This window comes from Brassica oleracea, chromosome C4 (assembly GCF_000695525.1).
Source record: "Brassica oleracea var. oleracea cultivar TO1000 chromosome C4, BOL, whole genome shotgun sequence".
NCBI classification, from domain to species: domain Eukaryota; kingdom Viridiplantae; phylum Streptophyta; class Magnoliopsida; order Brassicales; family Brassicaceae; genus Brassica; species Brassica oleracea.
Genome location: NC_027751.1, coordinates 5,898,108 through 5,916,722, shown reverse-complemented (window position 1 = coordinate 5,916,722; position 18,615 = coordinate 5,898,108). Strand labels below are relative to the sequence as shown.

At 37.5% G+C, this 18,615-nt stretch overlaps 4 protein-coding genes and 1 pseudogene across 4 annotated transcripts; 2 read left to right on the top strand and 3 right to left on the bottom strand.

The window, feature by feature from the left end:
• Positions 1-2,694: 2,694 nt before the first annotated feature.
• On the top strand, positions 2,695-3,337 carry LOC106337945 (annotated as a pseudogene).
• A 5,569-nt stretch (positions 3,338-8,906) lies between these two features.
• On the bottom strand, positions 8,907-9,968 carry LOC106342300. Its single transcript, XM_013781183.1, has 2 exons — positions 9,589-9,968; positions 8,907-9,449 (listed from the first exon to the last, which is right to left on the bottom strand). Exons 1-2 carry the CDS (start codon positions 9,805-9,807, stop codon positions 9,045-9,047), a joined length of 624 nt encoding a protein of 207 aa, XP_013636637.1. The 5' UTR covers positions 9,808-9,968; the 3' UTR covers positions 8,907-9,044.
• Position 9,969: 1 nt separating this feature from the next.
• On the bottom strand, positions 9,970-12,383 carry LOC106337944 (chlorophyll a-b binding protein CP26, chloroplastic-like). Its single transcript, XM_013777038.1, has 7 exons — positions 12,300-12,383; positions 11,176-11,272; positions 10,990-11,074; positions 10,857-10,907; positions 10,604-10,724; positions 10,379-10,513; positions 9,970-10,288 (listed from the first exon to the last, which is right to left on the bottom strand). Exons 1-7 carry the CDS (start codon positions 12,381-12,383, stop codon positions 10,028-10,030), a joined length of 834 nt encoding a protein of 277 aa, XP_013632492.1. The 3' UTR covers positions 9,970-10,027.
• Positions 12,384-12,914: 531 nt separating this feature from the next.
• On the bottom strand, positions 12,915-14,147 carry LOC106342303 (uncharacterized protein At5g01610-like). The gene is made up of 3 exons (XM_013781185.1): positions 13,961-14,147; positions 13,582-13,636; positions 12,915-13,421 (listed from the first exon to the last, which is right to left on the bottom strand). The coding sequence occupies exons 1-3, from the start codon at positions 14,045-14,047 to the stop codon at positions 13,051-13,053; spliced, it is 513 nt and encodes a 170-aa protein (XP_013636639.1). The 5' UTR covers positions 14,048-14,147; the 3' UTR covers positions 12,915-13,050.
• A 1,630-nt stretch (positions 14,148-15,777) lies between these two features.
• Positions 15,778-16,818, top strand: LOC106342302 (abscisic acid receptor PYL4). Its single transcript, XM_013781184.1, has one exon. The coding sequence runs from the start codon at positions 15,996-15,998 to the stop codon at positions 16,617-16,619; it is 624 nt and encodes a 207-aa protein (XP_013636638.1). The 5' UTR covers positions 15,778-15,995; the 3' UTR covers positions 16,620-16,818.
• Positions 16,819-18,615: the final 1,797 nt, after the last annotated feature.

Below are 18,615 nucleotides of genomic sequence, written 5' to 3'. Positions count from 1 at the left end.
ATTAATATTTTTTACATTCCGAGGAAATTAATTATATTTTTTACTCGATCGATCGATGCGTTTTTGGGCATAAATCCATCGATCGATCTGTTTACAAAAAAACGTTCGGAATATACCGAGGAACCGGTTCCTCGGAATATACCGAGGGAAATGTCCCTCAGAATATTCCGAGGAATATGTCCGTCGGTATATTCCTATCGATCGATGCATATATGTCCAAAAACGCATCGATCGATGAACGTCCGAGGAAATATCCCGACGAAGTTCTCCCTCGGTATATTCCGAGGACATTTCCGACAAACTAGTGATCCTCGGAATTTCCTCGGAAGATTGTTTCCTCGGAATTCCGTCGGAAAATTCCGAGGGATTTCCGAGGAAAGAAGAAATTCCGAGGAATTATTTCCGACGACTTGTTTCGTCGGTATGTCGTCGGAATAACGATATTCCGACGAAATTCCGACGATTTTTTTCCCTCAGAATCCTTGCTGTTTTCTTGTAGTGAGAATGTAAGTTTTCTTTTTTATTTTTTTTCTATATTTATGTTGATACAAAAAAAAATTATATCATAAAAACTAATGTGTTCATGATTTATTGTAGTGGTAGGTATTGCATCTATTTGCAAATTATATACTTATTTTACTATAAAAGTTCACGAAAATATAATTGTTTTATTTTAATGTTGATATACCTCCATTTATAATATGGTATATTTTATACATAATTTACAAACATGTTTAAATGATTTGAAAACACATAATCTCAATCACGTAAATTATTTTATGTAACTGTGTAAATTTACTGTAAGTAATTTCATTTTCCATAATAAACTAAGATAAATATTTAAAATAATTTAGGTAATTGAGATTATGTGTTTTCAAATCATTTAAACATGTTTGTAAATATATATTTTTGTTAGTAAAAACCCACAATATCTTTATTTTTGAAAAAAAAATATTCATGATACATCTCTCACTTTTAAAAACGTGTATGTAGTTTTATATTTCAATATTTCAATTAATAAATATGAGTGGAAATATAAATAGAACTGGTGTCCAAGAAAAAGCTCCAAAATCTCATTAAAAATTCAGACTGTATATAATATGGAAGTATTATAATATGGTGAAAACCAAAAGGAAGTATTGTAATATTATAATACCATATAATAGCTGAGGTTCACTATTATGTTTTTTAACTTTCAGGTTTTGGATATCTGAGAACCTCATTATATATGTTGGTTTCTATGATTTTTCTAAACAATATTACATTGTGTTTTGTTCCTTGTATAAGGAGGACGCACCATCTGATGTAAGTATGTAACAAAACTCATGATTTGTTCATGTTTCCTTCAGAACTCATATTAGACCATTGATAAGATTCTAGGTTTATTAATTAGTTTTTTTCTTTTATTAATAAGAGAAATTAAAATTCTAACAATGAATGAATTAATTCATATTTGAAAAACTTGTATAAATATTCTTTATTTTCGACTTTCAAATTAGATTTTTTTTGGACTATCTGGATATTTATTTGTATTGTGTATGTATTCCTACCAACGATTGTCGACCACCAGATTCGCTTGTCTGCAATATTAAAAGTATTTTATATTTGAAAACATATTTCTCTTCTGTGGTCTCTAAACTTCAGTATAATCCTAATTTTATTCCGAGAAATTAAAGATTGTCAGATCGATACCAGAGGTTAAAATGTTGGAGGCTAAATTTTTGTGTATTGGTAGAGTAATGTTATCCAAGAATTAGTAAACCAATATTTAGGAAAATGGAGTCAAGCCAAAAATACTTAAAAGCTAAGTTAAAATTATAGAGAAGTGAGTGACACGGTGTAGAACATAATTAAGTACAACGTGACATATTACAAAATCATGATGAAAATTTTGTGACTGTACATTAGGTTGAAAATTGTTATTGTACTTACCACTTTCTTTAAAACTAAATGAAACCCTTGTTTAGGCCTTCTGTGATTCTATCCTTTTGTAATGTCTATCTCTTTATAGCAAAGAAGATTAGACTTATCATAAGAAAAAAAGGTAAAGAAAGTTAGGAATATAGTAATGGATAAAAATATTACATTACAATCGCAGTTCTTTAGATACAAAAAAAAATTCTTTGGAAATTTTTGATCGTGGCCACTAACTAAAAAAAAGTAAGAAAAAATTACACTATTAGTTATATTTTATTTTGAACAAAGGCATGGAAATCATAACTTGAGAAGTTCTCAAGGTCATGTCATTCAAGAAGTCAAGCTCTCAGCTTGCTTCAGTATTTGCAGCTGCTACCTCTGTTCACCAACTCCGGCCACACTGTACATGTAAACGAAGAGTACATTTTTGTAATTATATATCAAAATTTTACTTTAGTCCAGTGGTTAGAGTGTATTTTTTAAAGTGTATCAATGCATCTGTTCGAATCCTATAATGAGCATATTAATAAAAAAACTATGTCCGACTTACTTCTATTACATGTTTTAAAAAGAGTATTTTTGAATTATAATTGAGTTGAAGTAGTATTTAGCACTGATAATTTGTTCGGGTTGTATTTGGCACGCCTGAAATTGTTTGGGTTGAAAAAGACCTTTTTCCCGTCATAGTAATCATCAAGTTATTATTTTCATGTCTTCGTAGTAGCTTATACTCTGTTATCCTCTGTTCTATGTCTTAACATCTTGAATTCTGCTTAAATGGCAAAGCTTTGTGTGAAAGAACGAGACTTTAAGCTTTAATGAAGATACATTTCAAATGGGTTTTCACTAAACGTTTATTTGCAGGCAAGGGGAATGAAGAAACATCTCAAGAGGCTTAATGCCCCCAAGCATTGGATGCTTGACAAACTTGGTGGTGCCTTTGCCCCCAAGCCATCTTCTGGACCACACAAGTCGAGAGAGTGTCTTCCCCTTGTTCTTATCATCCGTAACAGATTGAAGTATGCTCTCACTTACCGTGAGGTGATTTCAATCTTGATGCAAAGGCATATTCCGTTACCCTGACCCGCTCATCAAACCCAACGACACCATCAAGCTAGACCTCGAGGAGAACAAGATTGTGGAGTTTATCAAGTTTGATGTTGGGAACGTTGTGATGGTGACTGGAGGAAGAAACCGAGGGCGTGTTGGTGTGATCAAGAACCGTGAGAAACATAAAGGAAGCTTCGAGACCATCCATATTCAAGACTCTACTGGACATGAGTTTGCCACGAGGTTAGGGAATGTGTTCACGCTTGGGAAAGGAACTAAGCCGTGGGCTTCTCTTCCGAAGGGTAAAGGTATTAAGCTTACCATTATTGAAGAAGCTAGGAAGAGGCTCTCTACTCAACAAGCTGCTTAAAACTGTCTTTCCTCTGTTTAGTCTTAGACTTGTAGGCCTTTGTTTTACTGACTTTATATTGGTATCAGTGAGTCTATGGCCTATTTTATATTGGACCTTTAAGGTATCATTCAGTGTTCTAAAGCGCTTAATTATCTTCTAGCGATTTCTTATCAAAAAACATTACAATCAAGTCTCCACAATACAAACACTTACATTTTGAGAAGTCTCAGCAATCGACAGAGTAAGCAAAAGGGATACTAAAGAACACTTGCACCGCCTTGCTTCACAGGTCTCTTGGCTAGTAGGGCATGATGACCTAACACAAGCAAAGAAGACCACAAACTTTTAGTCTGAGGATACCAAAAAAAAAAGAAGACTAAAGAACTTTGCTAGTTATGGAAAAGTTAAGTACCTTTTCACAGCAGAGCAAGAAACGTTCTTCAGTGGCTTTATCTTCCCACTGAACCATTGATCATCACTGTAACTGATGACAAGTTCATCACCACCAACGCAACTCCCAGAACTAAGTGGAAGCTTTCTACACCAATCTTTATTAGACAAGGGAATCGCAGATGTCTCTTGTATATGCTCTTCAGCATCGGTAAGTTACTCAACTCAAAGCCTTTCAAGTTTATCAAACGGACTCTTTGTCCCTCCCGCGCTTTGCTCACCTGCCGTTTTCCTCTCTATTAGGATAGTATAGTCATTGTACATATACCACGTATACATACTCTCTATATACTTGTATAAATACCCATGTACATGATTCATTAATGTTAAGACGCAGTTTTAAGTTTGTTACTCTGTTATAGTTTGTTATGGTATCAGAGCACATACTTTTCTTCCGCCATTTTCGATGATCTTCGACCTCGCGAGTTGACTCAGTACTCATGAGCGTTCCGATTCGTTGCTTGATCATTGACTCTGTCTCTTCCTTGCTTTCATTGATTCTCGATACTCTTTACATCATCTCTTTCATCATCCTTTTCCCCTTTTTTCGTCCATTTTTGATCTAATCGATCTTCGATCTTCATCGCCATGTCTCGTTCGCCATCTCGCTCGTCTTCCTCTTTACCGAAAGATCACTATGAGAATCCGTACTATCTTCACAACTCCGATCATGCTGGATTGATTCTCGTTACAGATCGTCTTTCTTCTGGAGCTGATTTTCACTCATGGCGCCGATCTGTTCGTATGGCGTTGAACGTCAGAAACAAACTCGGCTTTATCGATGGTACAATCCCTAAACCTTCTTCTGATCATAGAGAATTTGGAGCTTGGTCAAGATGCAATGATATGGTTTCCACTTGGCTAATGAATTCTGTATCGAAGAAGATTGGTCAAAGCTTGTTGTTTATGTCTTCTGCTGAGAAGATTTGGAAGAATCTATTGACTCGATTCAAACAGGATGACACTCCTCGAATCTTTGAGATTGAACAACATCTCAGCGCTTTACAACAAGGATCTCTGGATATTAGTACCTATTACACTGATTTGGTGACATTGTGGGAAGAGCATCAGAACTTTGTTGATCTCCCTATTTGCACTTGTGGGAAGTGTGAGTGCAATGCAGCTGCATCTTGGGAGCATCTTCAACAAAGAAGCCGTGTTACTAAGTTCTTGATGGGCTTGAATGAAGCTTATGACTCAACTCGTCGTCATATCTTGATGCTCAAACCGATACCATCTATGGAGGAAGTCTTTAACATGGTAGCGCAGGATGAGAGACAGAAGATGATCAAAGCTCCTACCAAAATTGATCATCCCGTCTTCCAAAATTCGACTTCTTCAGATGCTACACAGAACTTTCCTCAAGATAATTTGGCATATGCGGTGGCTTACAAGCCGAGGCAACGTCCAGTGTGTACTCATTGTGGAATGGTTGGTCACATTGTTCAGAAATGCTACAAATTCCATGGATATCCTCCTGGTCATCGTTTGTTTAACAGCAGCAACAATGCGTCTCAACGTTCCTCTGGTCACACTTCTCAAGGACAGTTGAATAGAGCTCCTATGAAGACCAATGCTGTTGCTAATGTTGAGTGTGGTTCTTCGTTGGATCTCAGTCAATTTAGCAATGAACAGGTGACTCATCTGCTTCAGCAACTACAGTCTCATGCTACTTTCAATGCTCCTGCTGTTAACTTTACATCTGCGAATGTTTCCATAACAGAGGATGGCATTGTGTCTGCTGAATCATCTTGTGGTACTGTTCCTTTTCCTTCTTCAAATCTACGTTTTGAACATGGTGTTCTTACTTTTCATCATCACGCTCTTCATACTCTTGCTCAGAAAATTTCACCCCAAACTTGGATCATTGATAGTGGTGCGACTACACATGCTTTGACTTTACATTGTTTAGTACTACTTCTCCAGTGTCTGGTATAACAGTCACACTACCTAATGGCACTAGGGAACATATCTCTCATGTTGGTACAATAACTATATCTGATGCATTAGTCCTTCGTGATGTCTTGTATGTTCCTTCGTTTAGATTCAATCTTCTGAGTGTTAGTAGTCTTCTTAAACATGATAACTTCTCTGGTCACTTCTTTCCTGATGCGTGTTATATTCAGGACCATACTCAGGACTTGATGATTGGTAGAGCTTCTCTGCAACACAATCCTTATGTTTTGGACAATGGTGTGCCTACTTCTCTTGCCTTTTGTGGTTCTGTGACAGTAACTGAAGACATTTGGCATCATCGTTTAGGTCATCCTTCACCATCAAGATTGCATCTTTTGTCAGAGTCTTTACACTTGTCTAAGTCTGTTTCTGAATCAATTCCTTGTTCTATTTGTCCTCTTGCTAAACAAAGACGTCTACCATTTGTTTCTCATAATAATTTGGCTAGTTCTCCTTTTGATCTTGTTCATATTGACGTTTGGGGACCGTTCTCTGTTGAATCAATTGAAGGATTTCGTTATTTTCTAACGCTTGTTGATGACTGTACTCGAGTTACTTGGGTTTACATGTTGCGTAATAAGAGTGATGTTTCTGTGGCTTTTCCTGCGTTCATTACTCTCATTCAAAATCAATATAAAACTACTTTGAAATCAATTCGTTCTGACAATGCTCCTGAGTTGCGTTTTCCTGAACTGATTCGACAATATGGAATTCATCATCAGTTTTCGTGTGCATACACACCGCAACAGAACTCGGTTGTAGAACGCAAACACCAACATCTTCTCAATGTTGCTCGTGCCTTATTGTTTCAGTCGAATCTACCATTAGCTTACTGGAGTGAATGCATTCAAACTGCTGTGTTTCTTATCAGTCGTATGCCTTCACCTTTGCTTAAAAATGTTAGTCCATATGAGTTACTCGTTAAAAAGAAACCTGATTACTCTGCTTTACGCTCTTTTGGATGCTTGTGTTACGTTTCTACTCTTCTTAAAGATCGTAACAAATTTTCACCTCGTGCTTCTACTTGTGTATTCATTGGTTATGCGTCTGGTTACAAAGGTTATCGAGTACTTGATCTTGATACTAATGTTGTGTCTATTACACGTAATGTGATTTTCCATGAAAATACATTCCCTTTTAAAGAAAAATCTGAACAAAAATCTGTTGATTCTTTGTTTTCCAAGTCTATTCTTCCTTTACCTGTTCCTGTTGCTCTTGACATACCTGATTCTTTGCCTACTATGATTCCTGCATCACTTTCAACATCTATACCTAGTGCCACATCTATTCCAGTTGTGACTGTTGTTCCAGATACATGTCAAGTAGTGCCTCCAGTTCGGTCAAAGCGTGCAGGTAAAGCTCCTAGCTATCTTGCTGATTATCATCTCAACCAAATATCTTGTTCTTTTGTTCCTTTATCATCGATTTCCGACCCTTTTACTTCCTCTCACTCGCCTTCTTCTTCTTGTTCAAAAACTTCCACGCCCTTATATCCTTTATCTTCCGTCCTTTCATACTCTCAGTTACAACCCCACTATCAGTTTGCTGTTCTTAATGCTTCTTTGGAACAAGTACCATCCACGTTTCAGCAGGCCATGCAATCTGATGTTTGGAGGAAGGCTGTGAATGTAGAGTTTGACGGTATGAAGTTGAACAACACATGGACTGTGGTTAGCCTACCGCAAGGGAAGAATATCGTTGGTTGTCGATGGTTGTTTACATTGAAGTATAATGCCGATGGCACGATTGAGAGACCTAAAAGTCGTCTGGTTGCTCAGGGGTTTACTCAACAAGAAGGAGTTGATTTCACTGATACCTTCTCTCCTGTTGCTAAGATGACAAGTGTGAAACTTCTTTTGGCTCTTGCGGCTAAACAGGGATGGTCATTGTCTCAGATGGACGTGACTAATGCGTTTTTGCATAGCGATCTTGATGAGGAAATCTATATGCATTTGCCTTTAGGTTACACACCTGGCCCTGATGAAGTGTTGCCTCCAAATCCAGTTTGTCGATTGAATAAATCGATCTATGGCCTCAAGCAAGCTTCACGCCAGTGGTACTCTTGTTTCTCTTCAGTGCTTCTCAAACATGGTTTTCTTCAGTCTCCTGGAGATAACTCTCTCTTTGTGAAAGCTGATGGTCCCAGTTTCACGGCTCTTTTGGTCTATGTTGACGATGTCTTGATTGCCAGCAATGATGATGCTGCTGTTGTTGCTTTGAAACAAGTCCTTCATCAGGCTTTCAAGATTAAAGACTTGGGACAGGCGCGTTTCTTGGGATTGGAAATTGCAAGGAACTCAACTGGTATCTCGGTTTTACAACGCAAGTATACTCTTGATTTGCTCGCTGATACTGGTTTCTTGGCCTCCAAGCCTTGTTCTGTCCCTCTGGATCCGAATGTGTCTCTCAGCTCAAAGACTGGTACTTTGTTACCTAATATCACTTCATACCGAGAGCTGATTGGTCGTTTACTCTATCTTACGATCACACGTCCGAATATCACATTTGCTGTTCATCGTCTCAGTCAGTTTCTTTCGGCTCCAACAGTTGTTCATCTCCATGCTACACATCATGTTTTGCGTTATCTCAAATCGAATCCAGGCCAGGGTCTCTTTTATCCTGCTGATTCTGATTTGTGTCTTAACGCTTTAACCGATGCTGGCTGGGCTACGTGTCCTGATACTCGATGATATGTCACTGGTTTCTGCATCTATCTTGGTCATTCATTGATTAGTTGGAAGTCGAAGAAACAGCATATTGTGAGCCGTAGTAGCACTGAGGCTGAGTACCGGAGTATGGCTTTAACGACGTGTGAATTGTTATGGTTGCAGCAGCTTCTTAATGATCTTCATGTCACAGTTACACAAAGGGCTAAACTCTTTTGTGATAACAAGTCTGCGATGCATATTGCGACTAACCCGGTGTTTAATGAACGTACCAAACATATCGAAGTGGACTATCATACTGTTCGTGACCAGGTTAAGCGCGGGTTCATCACACTTCATCATGTCTCCAGTTCGTTGCAACATGCTGACATTTTGACTAAAGCCTTACATCCGGGTCCTTTTCATTCTATACTCAACCTGTCTGTTTCAAGCCTTTTCTCTCCTACTGACACTCTGAGTGTAAAGGCTTGAGGGGGGTGTATTAGGATAGTATAGTCATTGTACATATACCACGTATACATACTCTCTATATACTTGTATAAATACCCATGTACATGATTCAGTAATGTTAAGAGGCAGTTCTAAGTTTGTTACTCTGTTATAGTTTGTTACTCTCGCTTATGATCTCTTCCACCTCGTCTAAACGCTGAAGCTTAAGGTGAGCAAGTTTTGGAACAAACAGGAGCCACGTCAGATCCTTGAGTCCACCGCAGCCAGTTATAGTCACGCTCGAGAATCAGAAACGTGTCGTATGATTCCCTCCCAATCTCAATCTCCACTATGCCACAGCTCTTTATGACGATTTTACGGAGCTGCTCCATCGTTGTCGGCAAAACTAGATGTGCTTCGTCTCTCTGAAGATCTCTAATACATAACTCTTCGATGCCAAGAGCGCTAAACAGTTTCTTCAAAGCGGAACCTGAGGAGATGTCTATGTCTATCTTTAAGCTTTCTAGTCGTTTCAAGTGTTGCAGCTCCTCTATAGCGCTAGCGTCCAGAGTAACGTTCCCCTTTGTAGCCGTTTTAGTAATACTTTCAGATTTGAGATCGTTGAGCTTCTTCAACATCAAAGACACAGTTGGATCTTAAGTTCTTGGAACATAACCCACTACGAGACAGCTTTTGAAGTTCGGCAGTTCTATTGGTAAGCAGATAACTGACTTTCCTACTGATGTTATCAACGTGTTTAAACCATACCATGACTTGTGCAGTCCGTTGCATACTTCTGGTTTCCTCTTCGCTCTCGACCCTTCTCAACACATCAGTTTGTCTTGCCTTGAGCTCTTCCATGTCTCTCTGCATAGCTGCGAGATTCTCCTGGAGACTATTAATGTAACTCGGTTTGAAGCATGAAACTTGAGAAACATCTTTCGATACTTGATCACCTGACAATGGAACAGAGAAAAATCCTCCCATAGTTAGAAAGAGTGTTCCAAAACAAGAAACCTGAAGCTGGTTTCACCTGCTACACACACCGTTTAAATTAGCAAAAAGAAATCAATTAGTCTAAGTCTTTTTGAACTATTTTTTTTTGTCTGACCGAAAACACGGTCTCCTTTTTTTTTTTTTTTTTCACAGAAATTTCATCAAACAAAGTGTACAAAGCATCTTCGAAGCTCCTTAAAATGGAAATGTCTTAGAGAGTGGGAGCTCTCTCAGCAGTACCAGCGATGACGGTAAGCAAATTGTTTCCGAAAGGATCACTTAGATGCTTTGAAAGGTTCTCAACAGGACCTTCTCCGGTAACATAAGCTTGGATGAAGAAAGCGAACATGGAAAACATGGCCAATCTCCCGTTCTTGATCTCTTTAACCTTGAGAAGAGCTCCTTGTTCAGGGTCTTTAGCAAGTCCCAAAGGGTCAAATGGGCCTCCTGGGTGAAGCTTGTCTTCGAAGTCCTGCCCAAGTTTTTTGCATTTCCAAATTTCAGTCTTTTCACGCATGCGGAACGGCAAAATATGTAATAGCAAAAATCTAAAGAAATGTACCAAGCCGTTGGTGATTCGGTAGTACTCAGCTCCACCAAGGAGAACAACCTCAGCAACTACAGCGAGAACAAGGTTGATTGGGATGTTCTTGCCAAAGTAGCTCAATGTGTTTCCATCAAGAAGCAGAGCACCAGTCTGCAGATATATTCCAATAAGATCCCATCACATCACATATTCTTCCTAGGCTATATAGAATGTAGATAAATTGAAGTAACCAAAACAAACCTTAAACCAGACAGCTTCAGGGCCACAGTTAGCGCCATATTTGTTTAAGGCTTCAGGGATGATGCAACCAGCTGCTCCCAACATAGCCCATCTCGCGTGGATAAGTTCAAAGGCTTGGTATCTGAACAACCACATTCATTACAAAACCAATCTCAGTGACATTGTTCATATTTTGAAAGACAGAGACCAAAAAACAGGGATGTTCAAAAAAATAAAATACAATAAACAGGATTAGAGAAGAGAATCTGCTTACTTGGCGAAGTTCTCAGGCTTCTTGCCAAGTCCAAATGGGTCATAACCATAGCTGCAATTCAGACCAATAAAGCCTTAAACACTAAAGACAAAGTAAGCTATACATATAGAGACATGAAGAAGAAGTGTCTTACTCTCCAGCAACTTCACCGTTCAAGTACTCTGGGATTTCTGATCTGTCCAAAAGACCATCCGGCAAGAAGATTCTCCTGTCAGGACCTGTGCAGATACAATTCACAAGAAGATTGATGTATTGATGGAATAAGAAGAGGCAAAAAAAAAACAATATGTTTTTAGAAAGAGAAGCAGAAGACACATACCATACCACTTGGCGAGCTCGTCGTTGGCAGCAGAGACGGTCTTGGCCTTGGGAGAGAAACGAACTAGGGCGGAAGAGAGTGAGGTAAACACGGTCTCCTAGGTCTTAAAATATTAGACAAACTCTATTTTTTCAGTAAAATATTATTCTCTTGAAGAATTTGCATAAAACACGGATTAGGAAGTTACAAGGAAGATCAGGAATCAAAGACTAAAGCCGTAAGAGTGATCACTAATGTTTTTATTGATGGAGAGACTAAACAAATCAAAGAGGAGTAACTTGTCTGGAAGCTAAAGAGCCACAATAAAAGTCAGTGTGAAACTTATCATTAGCCTTTGCAAGCCACAATGATTAAGCTTAAGAGCACGAAACATTTACTTTCCTATAAGAAAATGAAAGACGGTTCTAAAGTTGTTCACAGAGACAAATTCATCAGACAAGTGGTGTGCACTTGGTTCCACCAACTTTTGCTTTGAATTGTTATCACACTTTGCAAGCAGCACGATCCATGTGGAAGTATCTGTTATAAACCCTAGACTGACAAACCAAACACGAATCCAGACACCATAGTAACGGAGACATAAACACCATCACTATCTGTCAAGTAAACATTCCTATTTTGTGTGGCGGGTAATTATATGGCCGTTATTTCAACGGTTAGCCTACAATATGTTTTGATCCGACGACCCAAATATTGCAAAATTTTCAACTTCTGTTGGCTCGTGTTCATATACTGAACCGGTCTAAACCGTATATTGTTTTTGTTAACGTTTTTTATTTCTTTAAAAAGATATTGGTTTCATATGTTACAAACTTACAAGGGACTAGTTCTAGATTTTTACGTAATCTGTCCAATGCTTTTTTTTTTTTATAAAATAAAATTTTAAATAGTATTAAATTATGTAAGAAATTAGCTACTACTATATAAAAAAAAGACATTTAAAATTACAACAATATTTTGCTTTTGTTAAAAAGAAATAAATGATGATTTTAAGGACAAACGAAAACTAAAGTAGTTTGAAAATCAAGCTTTTTCATAGACAATGCATGCAAGACATCCAGCTAAGAAGCTTCGAGACCTTCCATATTCAAGACTCTACTGGACATGAGTTTGCCACGACTCACGAGGTTAGGGAATGTGTTCACGCTTGGGAAAGGAACAAAGCCATGGGTGTCTCTTCCAAAGGGTAAAGGTATTAAGCTTACCATCATTGAGGAAGCTAGGAAGAGGCTCTCTGCTCAACAAGCTGCTTAAAACTGTGTCTTTCCTCTGTTTCAGAAAACTTATGTTCTGTTTTTGTTTTTTGCATCTTGCTATTGAGTTCCTTATTCTCAGACTTGCAGGCCTTTGTTTAATTGACTTGCTGTTGGTATCAGTGAGTCTATATTGGACCTTTATGATACTATCCAGTGCTCTAATTTAGTCTAATAATCAGCAAATCAAACTTAAACTCAACGATTTAAAAAAAAACAGTTTTGACACTCGTCTAATCAATAACAACACCCTATAAAGCGTTCAATTACCGTCTAAATTTTGTTTATTATCACTTGGGGATATTTTAAATTCTACTAAAACTTATGTAGCTTCCAATTACTTCTTTCATACTACTCCATGACCAACAGCTTACCTTTACTCAGAGTACCTATTTGTTTCTCTACTTGTTATATGTTTTGTTAAAATGTACCATGAGCGATCTAAAGTAAAATATTTGTGCTTGATCTCTGCTTACTGCAACACAATTCAAGTACCAACATTCTTACACATTAATAAGTAAAAGGTTTGCTTCATCAGGTGTTGTTTAACACAAAGTGCTAAAAGCATACATACAAAAACTAACTTGGTAACACTCGTTTTATTATTAATTGGTACCATAAGTTAGAATTTATCAACACTAAAACCAGACCGTATAACCTCATAAGCATCTCTGCTCCTGCTTTTCTTCATCCCTGCCGTGAAATACACCTTTGATGGGTCTGCTGAGATACAAGTCACTTTCACCCAAATCATCAACTTTGTTTTCAAGCCTTCCACTTCAGCTAGCTTCCCTTTCTCCAGGTAACCCGTCACCGTTGTCGAAAACCGCAGGACCGATGAATCCCTGTACCCAACCTCGCAGGTCTCAGGGATGAAGACAGTCAACTTGCCCGTCTCTTCGTTGAACTCGTAGTTTGTGGCGTCCTGTGGAAAGATCCCAACAGGTAAACCAAATTCCTTTAGCAGCTCAGGTAATGGCTTCTGCATTTTTCCTATTTCAGAACAAGATAAATTGTTAATAACCAATTTATAAGCAATGCTAATTTGACATATACTACAAGAAGTGAAGGAGAGTCACATGATAGTACTCAGTTCTGAACTAGATACTGTGTTCAACATATCTGAACTGGAAGAAGTTGAAAAAAAACAAACCTTTGAGTTTGTTGACCAACCACTTGGTACCTCCTTCAATACTGCTAGACAATGACTGCAAGAAAGAATCATCAATCTCAGGACACTTTTGTGTTCTTCGAGAAATAGAGACCAAAAGTAATAAACTTTATTCAAGATATGTTACCCATAAGTACAAAACTGTAACAACAAGTGCTAAATGGGATTCAGGACCAAGTGTAAACATATATATAACCAATCTTCTTCTATCTCTAGTATCTTCTACAAGGGTTTTCAGTTAAGGTACGAGTAACGATAAAGCAGTGAACTTTCAATTAAACACACAACAGAGTTTTCGATTATGTAATAATAAACTGAAACTATTAAAAGCAAAGAAAGAGATAGGGAAAGGGAAGGATACATTAAAGTCGTCACCGACGGAATTGAACTCTTTGTTTGCCTTTTGTCCTAAACAATAAGAGCCCACCTTGTTCAGTATCTGATCCATCTCTCTTCTGTAATAATCCGCCCAGCGAGATAGAGAAGATGGTGGCTTGCTTTGGCGTTCTACTTTGACGCGTACGAAGAAGACTATTTGTACCACGGAACAGCTAAAACAGCACAACGTTCACTGTTTAATTCATGAAACGACAAGAGTTTCCCCCTTATCTTGCCGTGTTCTTTAAAATGTTTTGTATTTAAGGAAAGAAATAGTCAAAGACCCTTAAGGTCAACTTGACCACAAAAAGTTATAAAAGCGCCTTTATCACGTTTCAAGGAGTCCATTTTTTTCTTAGGCAAGCTCATTTTCTTGCCGTGTTCTTTGGAATGTTTTGTATAAAATCTCAGTATTATGATTTCACATATATAAAGTTTACAAGGGTTTAAAAAAAAAAAGTATTTACATTATTGCTTTTAGTTATTGTGTGTTAGTAGCCTCAATAGTGTTTCAAAAAAAATTGTGTTACAAAAAAGTGTGTTAGCCTCAGTTCTTGGTGAAATGATCTGGGATTGAAGGTGGACCTCTCGTACTTAATTGCATCAGTTCTCTGGAGTATCTCCGATGTATGTCTATATAATATAGTTACTATATTTTAGAGAAAAATATAGAAAAATCTTGTTTTTTGTCTCTATATTTAGAGATAAAAATAACAATTATGTATATTTTCATAAATAGAGGAATTTTATTATAAGAACATACATTTGAGTAAATCCACCTCTATAGTATGATTTCTCTATTTTAGGAAAAAATATTAACATAAAAATAGGGATGGACTAGATGGTCTTATGCTTATGCACGAAGTAAAAAAAAAAATCTGATACATCATAGTCACATTAACCATATGACATATATGATATGATTACTGAAAAGTTGCTCTTGCCACATCTCAATCATCTTCAAATAGCAAACACACTTTGACGAACTCTCTCCCTATTTGGTGCCTCACATGACATATGAAATGGATCTGAAAGCGCATATCTTTCTCGTGACGTGAAATGGAAGAGAGACGGATGCTTTGTATATTGCATAGTGTATATGTTAATCAACGCGATGCAAGGATTTTATCAGACAAACTTGTTCCATCTACTCGTTCATCAAGATAATCGGATATAATTAAATATTACATTTAACTACCTAGATGTGTGTTGGAAGCGTGGTATTATGATTCAGAGTACTAAAGTTTAATGTTCATTGTGTATAATTATTGTATATCCACACAAAACAAAACTAAAATAGATATATTTTCACACTCAACCGTAAACTTTACGTTAATTAATCTATAACTCTTTACGTTTAAAAATATATATTAATACTCAATCGAAATAACTTTTAAAAACTAGTTATTTATAGGGTTATTATATTCAAAAACAAATTCAATTTTTACGAATTTAGATATACAGTATCACCATTTAGATTTAACTATTCAAAAATTTCAAGACAAGTATCAAAAATTCAAAAATTGCATGATTTCGTCCAGATTTGTGGTAAAAATGTAAGAAAACTATAAATTCATTGATATATGTAAAGACTTTTAAAATGCTGTGTATTAAATTATTATTTATTAATAATACACTAAACGAGAATTATGGTCACTTGCCAATTTATCCCAATTTATATATCGTACCGACCAGTCAAGTCAACAAATAACCAGGGGCATATCCGTAAATTAACGAAGAGCAACTTGCTATATTTTTGTTAACGTTATCACCACTCATCACATGAACTCTGCATTAAAAACTCTCTCTCTCAAATCCATAGGGCACAGCCCAACTTTTAGCAAGTCGCTGTAAAGTTGATTTTGCTTCCTTTTTTATATACTCACATCACATCTTCTCCCCCTCAACACCTTCCTCTTGAATCCTCCATCTTGTCTTAACCCTAAAGAACCATATCAAAGATCCATCAAGATTGTATTAAAACAAGAATATCGACCGTCACCATATCTCATATCAACATGCTAGCCGTTCACCGCCCTTCTTCCGCCGTATCAAACGGAGACACCGTCCAGATTCCGATGATGGTCGCTTCTTTTCAAAAACGTTTCCCTTCTCTCTCACGTGACACAACTGCCGCTCGTTTCCACACGCACGAGGTTGGTCCTAACCAGTGTTGCTCCGCCGTAGTCCAAGAGATCTCCGCTCCTATATCCACCGTATGGTCCGTCGTCAGACGCTTCGACAACCCGCAAGCATACAAACACTTCCTTAAAAGTTGCAGCGTCATCGGCGGAGACGGTGGGAACGTTGGTAGCCTACGTCAAGTCCATGTCGTCTCCGGCCTACCCGCCGCTAGCTCTACCGAGCGTCTTGACATTCTTGATGATGAGCGTCACGTCATCAGCTTCAGCGTCGTCGGTGGCGACCATAGATTATCTAACTACAGATCAGTCACGACTCTTCACCCTTCTCCGATCTCCGGGACCGTCGTTGTTGAGTCCTACGTCGTTGATGTGCCTCAAGGGAACACGAAGGAAGAGACATGCGACTTTGTGGACGTTATAGTACGATGCAATCTCCAGTCACTTGCTAAAATAGTTGAAAATTCTGCGGCGGAGGTGAAGAAGAAGACGTCCATGTGATGAGGGTTTGTTCGAGACTTCGAGTAGTTTGGTTAGATCCGGCGCCGTTTTGTTGTTTTTAAGCCGTCGTGTGATCTATGTTTTTGCCGGCTTATTGTGTGAAAAAATACATTACTAAATTAATCTATCATATGCATCATAATCTTATTATCATTTACTTATTTTTGTACTTTATATCCGTAAAGAACCTATTCGGACTTTCACCACCCCATTCAGTAAGTATATACTGAAGATTACAATGCGTAGTCGACTCAGACATATAGCTCATAACATTTGTCAAACTTATGTATGTATAAACATCTTTTGAGAAAATTCGATGATTAAAGAAAATTTTAAACCTAGGCATGATATATAAAGTCTTCCTTTCCTCGAGGGTTTTAAATCGTTCCTACAACTTTTATACTTTCTTATGATTCCATGCTAATTAAAAAAGGATTGATATTTAAATTTTTTAAATTAAAAACAAACAACGTGTGCAACAAATAGTTAAATTTTTTTTTGCAAACAAGAAAAGTTAAATTTCTTCAAAATAAAAAATTGCTTGTTAGAAAATAAATTTAAGTGGAAACGGTTGATGTTTTTTTTTTTTTTGACGAGAAAAAGGTTAAATCCGGGTCTATTAAAGACACAGACCTAACCCCTGGGTGGGAGGTGTAACCCACGGATGGATTCTCTCCCGGGTATTCAAATGGGCCGTAAGCATGGGCCCATATCCGCGTGGCCACATGTGGAGCTAATAATTTCGCACTAGAGGGGAGTCGATCCCTGGCCTGGACCAACAGGGCAACTCTTACTCTAGTGGAAACCACTAGACCACCACGATGTGGTTGGTTGATGTTTTTTTTATAATGGAAGATTCAAGGGTAAAATTAAAATGAACAAATCTATCCACACATATATGCATTTGATATATAGCATAGATATGAACATGTTACTGACATAAAATGAAATTAAAAAATCGCAAGTGGTAACCCAACAAGCCAAGCTGTTTATTCTAGACAATAAAAAAAGGAATGCAAGTTGCAACTTGTTGATCTTCACCTCCTTTCTTTATGCTTCTTTCCAATTGATAAATATAAGATTAATTTTAGTAATACTAAAACAATATAGATTAGAGAAGAGAACAAGTTGCACGTCCTTTTTTTTTTGGCAACAAGTTGCATGTCCTTTTACATCACGAGAGTCGCGATATGTTTAGTTTGGGTTCCAAGTGACTCCTTAAAGAATATACCAACATTTAAACAGATTTTGTTATAAACGTTTAGAAATCTGTAAATTGTGTGTATTATTACTCAATCATAAGGTACCCTTATATATAGGAGTTACAAAAAGATAAAATGAAAGATATAAATATGAAAAGTATACAAATACAAGGAAAATAAAATAGGATTTCATTTTCTCTATAGCCTAAGCCGTCTCTCTCTCCTCTTCATGCGGCCGCCTCTCTCTCTCTCTCTAGGGTTGGGTTGTCTCTCTCTTTTGGTATTGAGCCGGTTATAAACCGGATCGGTTATGGACATTCATCATATGGTTTATAACACTCCCCCTTGGATGTCATAACCATACAGAGTTCGTAATACGTTTTGGATGTTGCCTCATTAAAACCTTACCAGGAAAACCCAGTGGGATAAAACCATGGTTAAGGAAAAAGAGTACAACACGCATTACTCCCCCTGTTCTGAACATCACTGAAAATCTTTCAGTCTACGTATCCCAATCTCCGTATATGTCCTTCAAGTTGGCGCATCCCAACCTGATGGTTGAGCTTCATGGATACCAATGACTAATAGTCTCAATATCAAGGCAAGGCGCCAATAGTACTTAAGGTTAGGGACGTGTATGTCTTTAGTGCCTTATGGTCGAACATGAGCTAAACATATAGGAGATTCTCGGCAAGAACACATGTCCGGCCTAGTATGGTTTGTCTATTACATCAAGGCGCCAATGGTACTTGGGTAATGGACTTTACCGGACCAAAGACATATTTCTTGTCCTT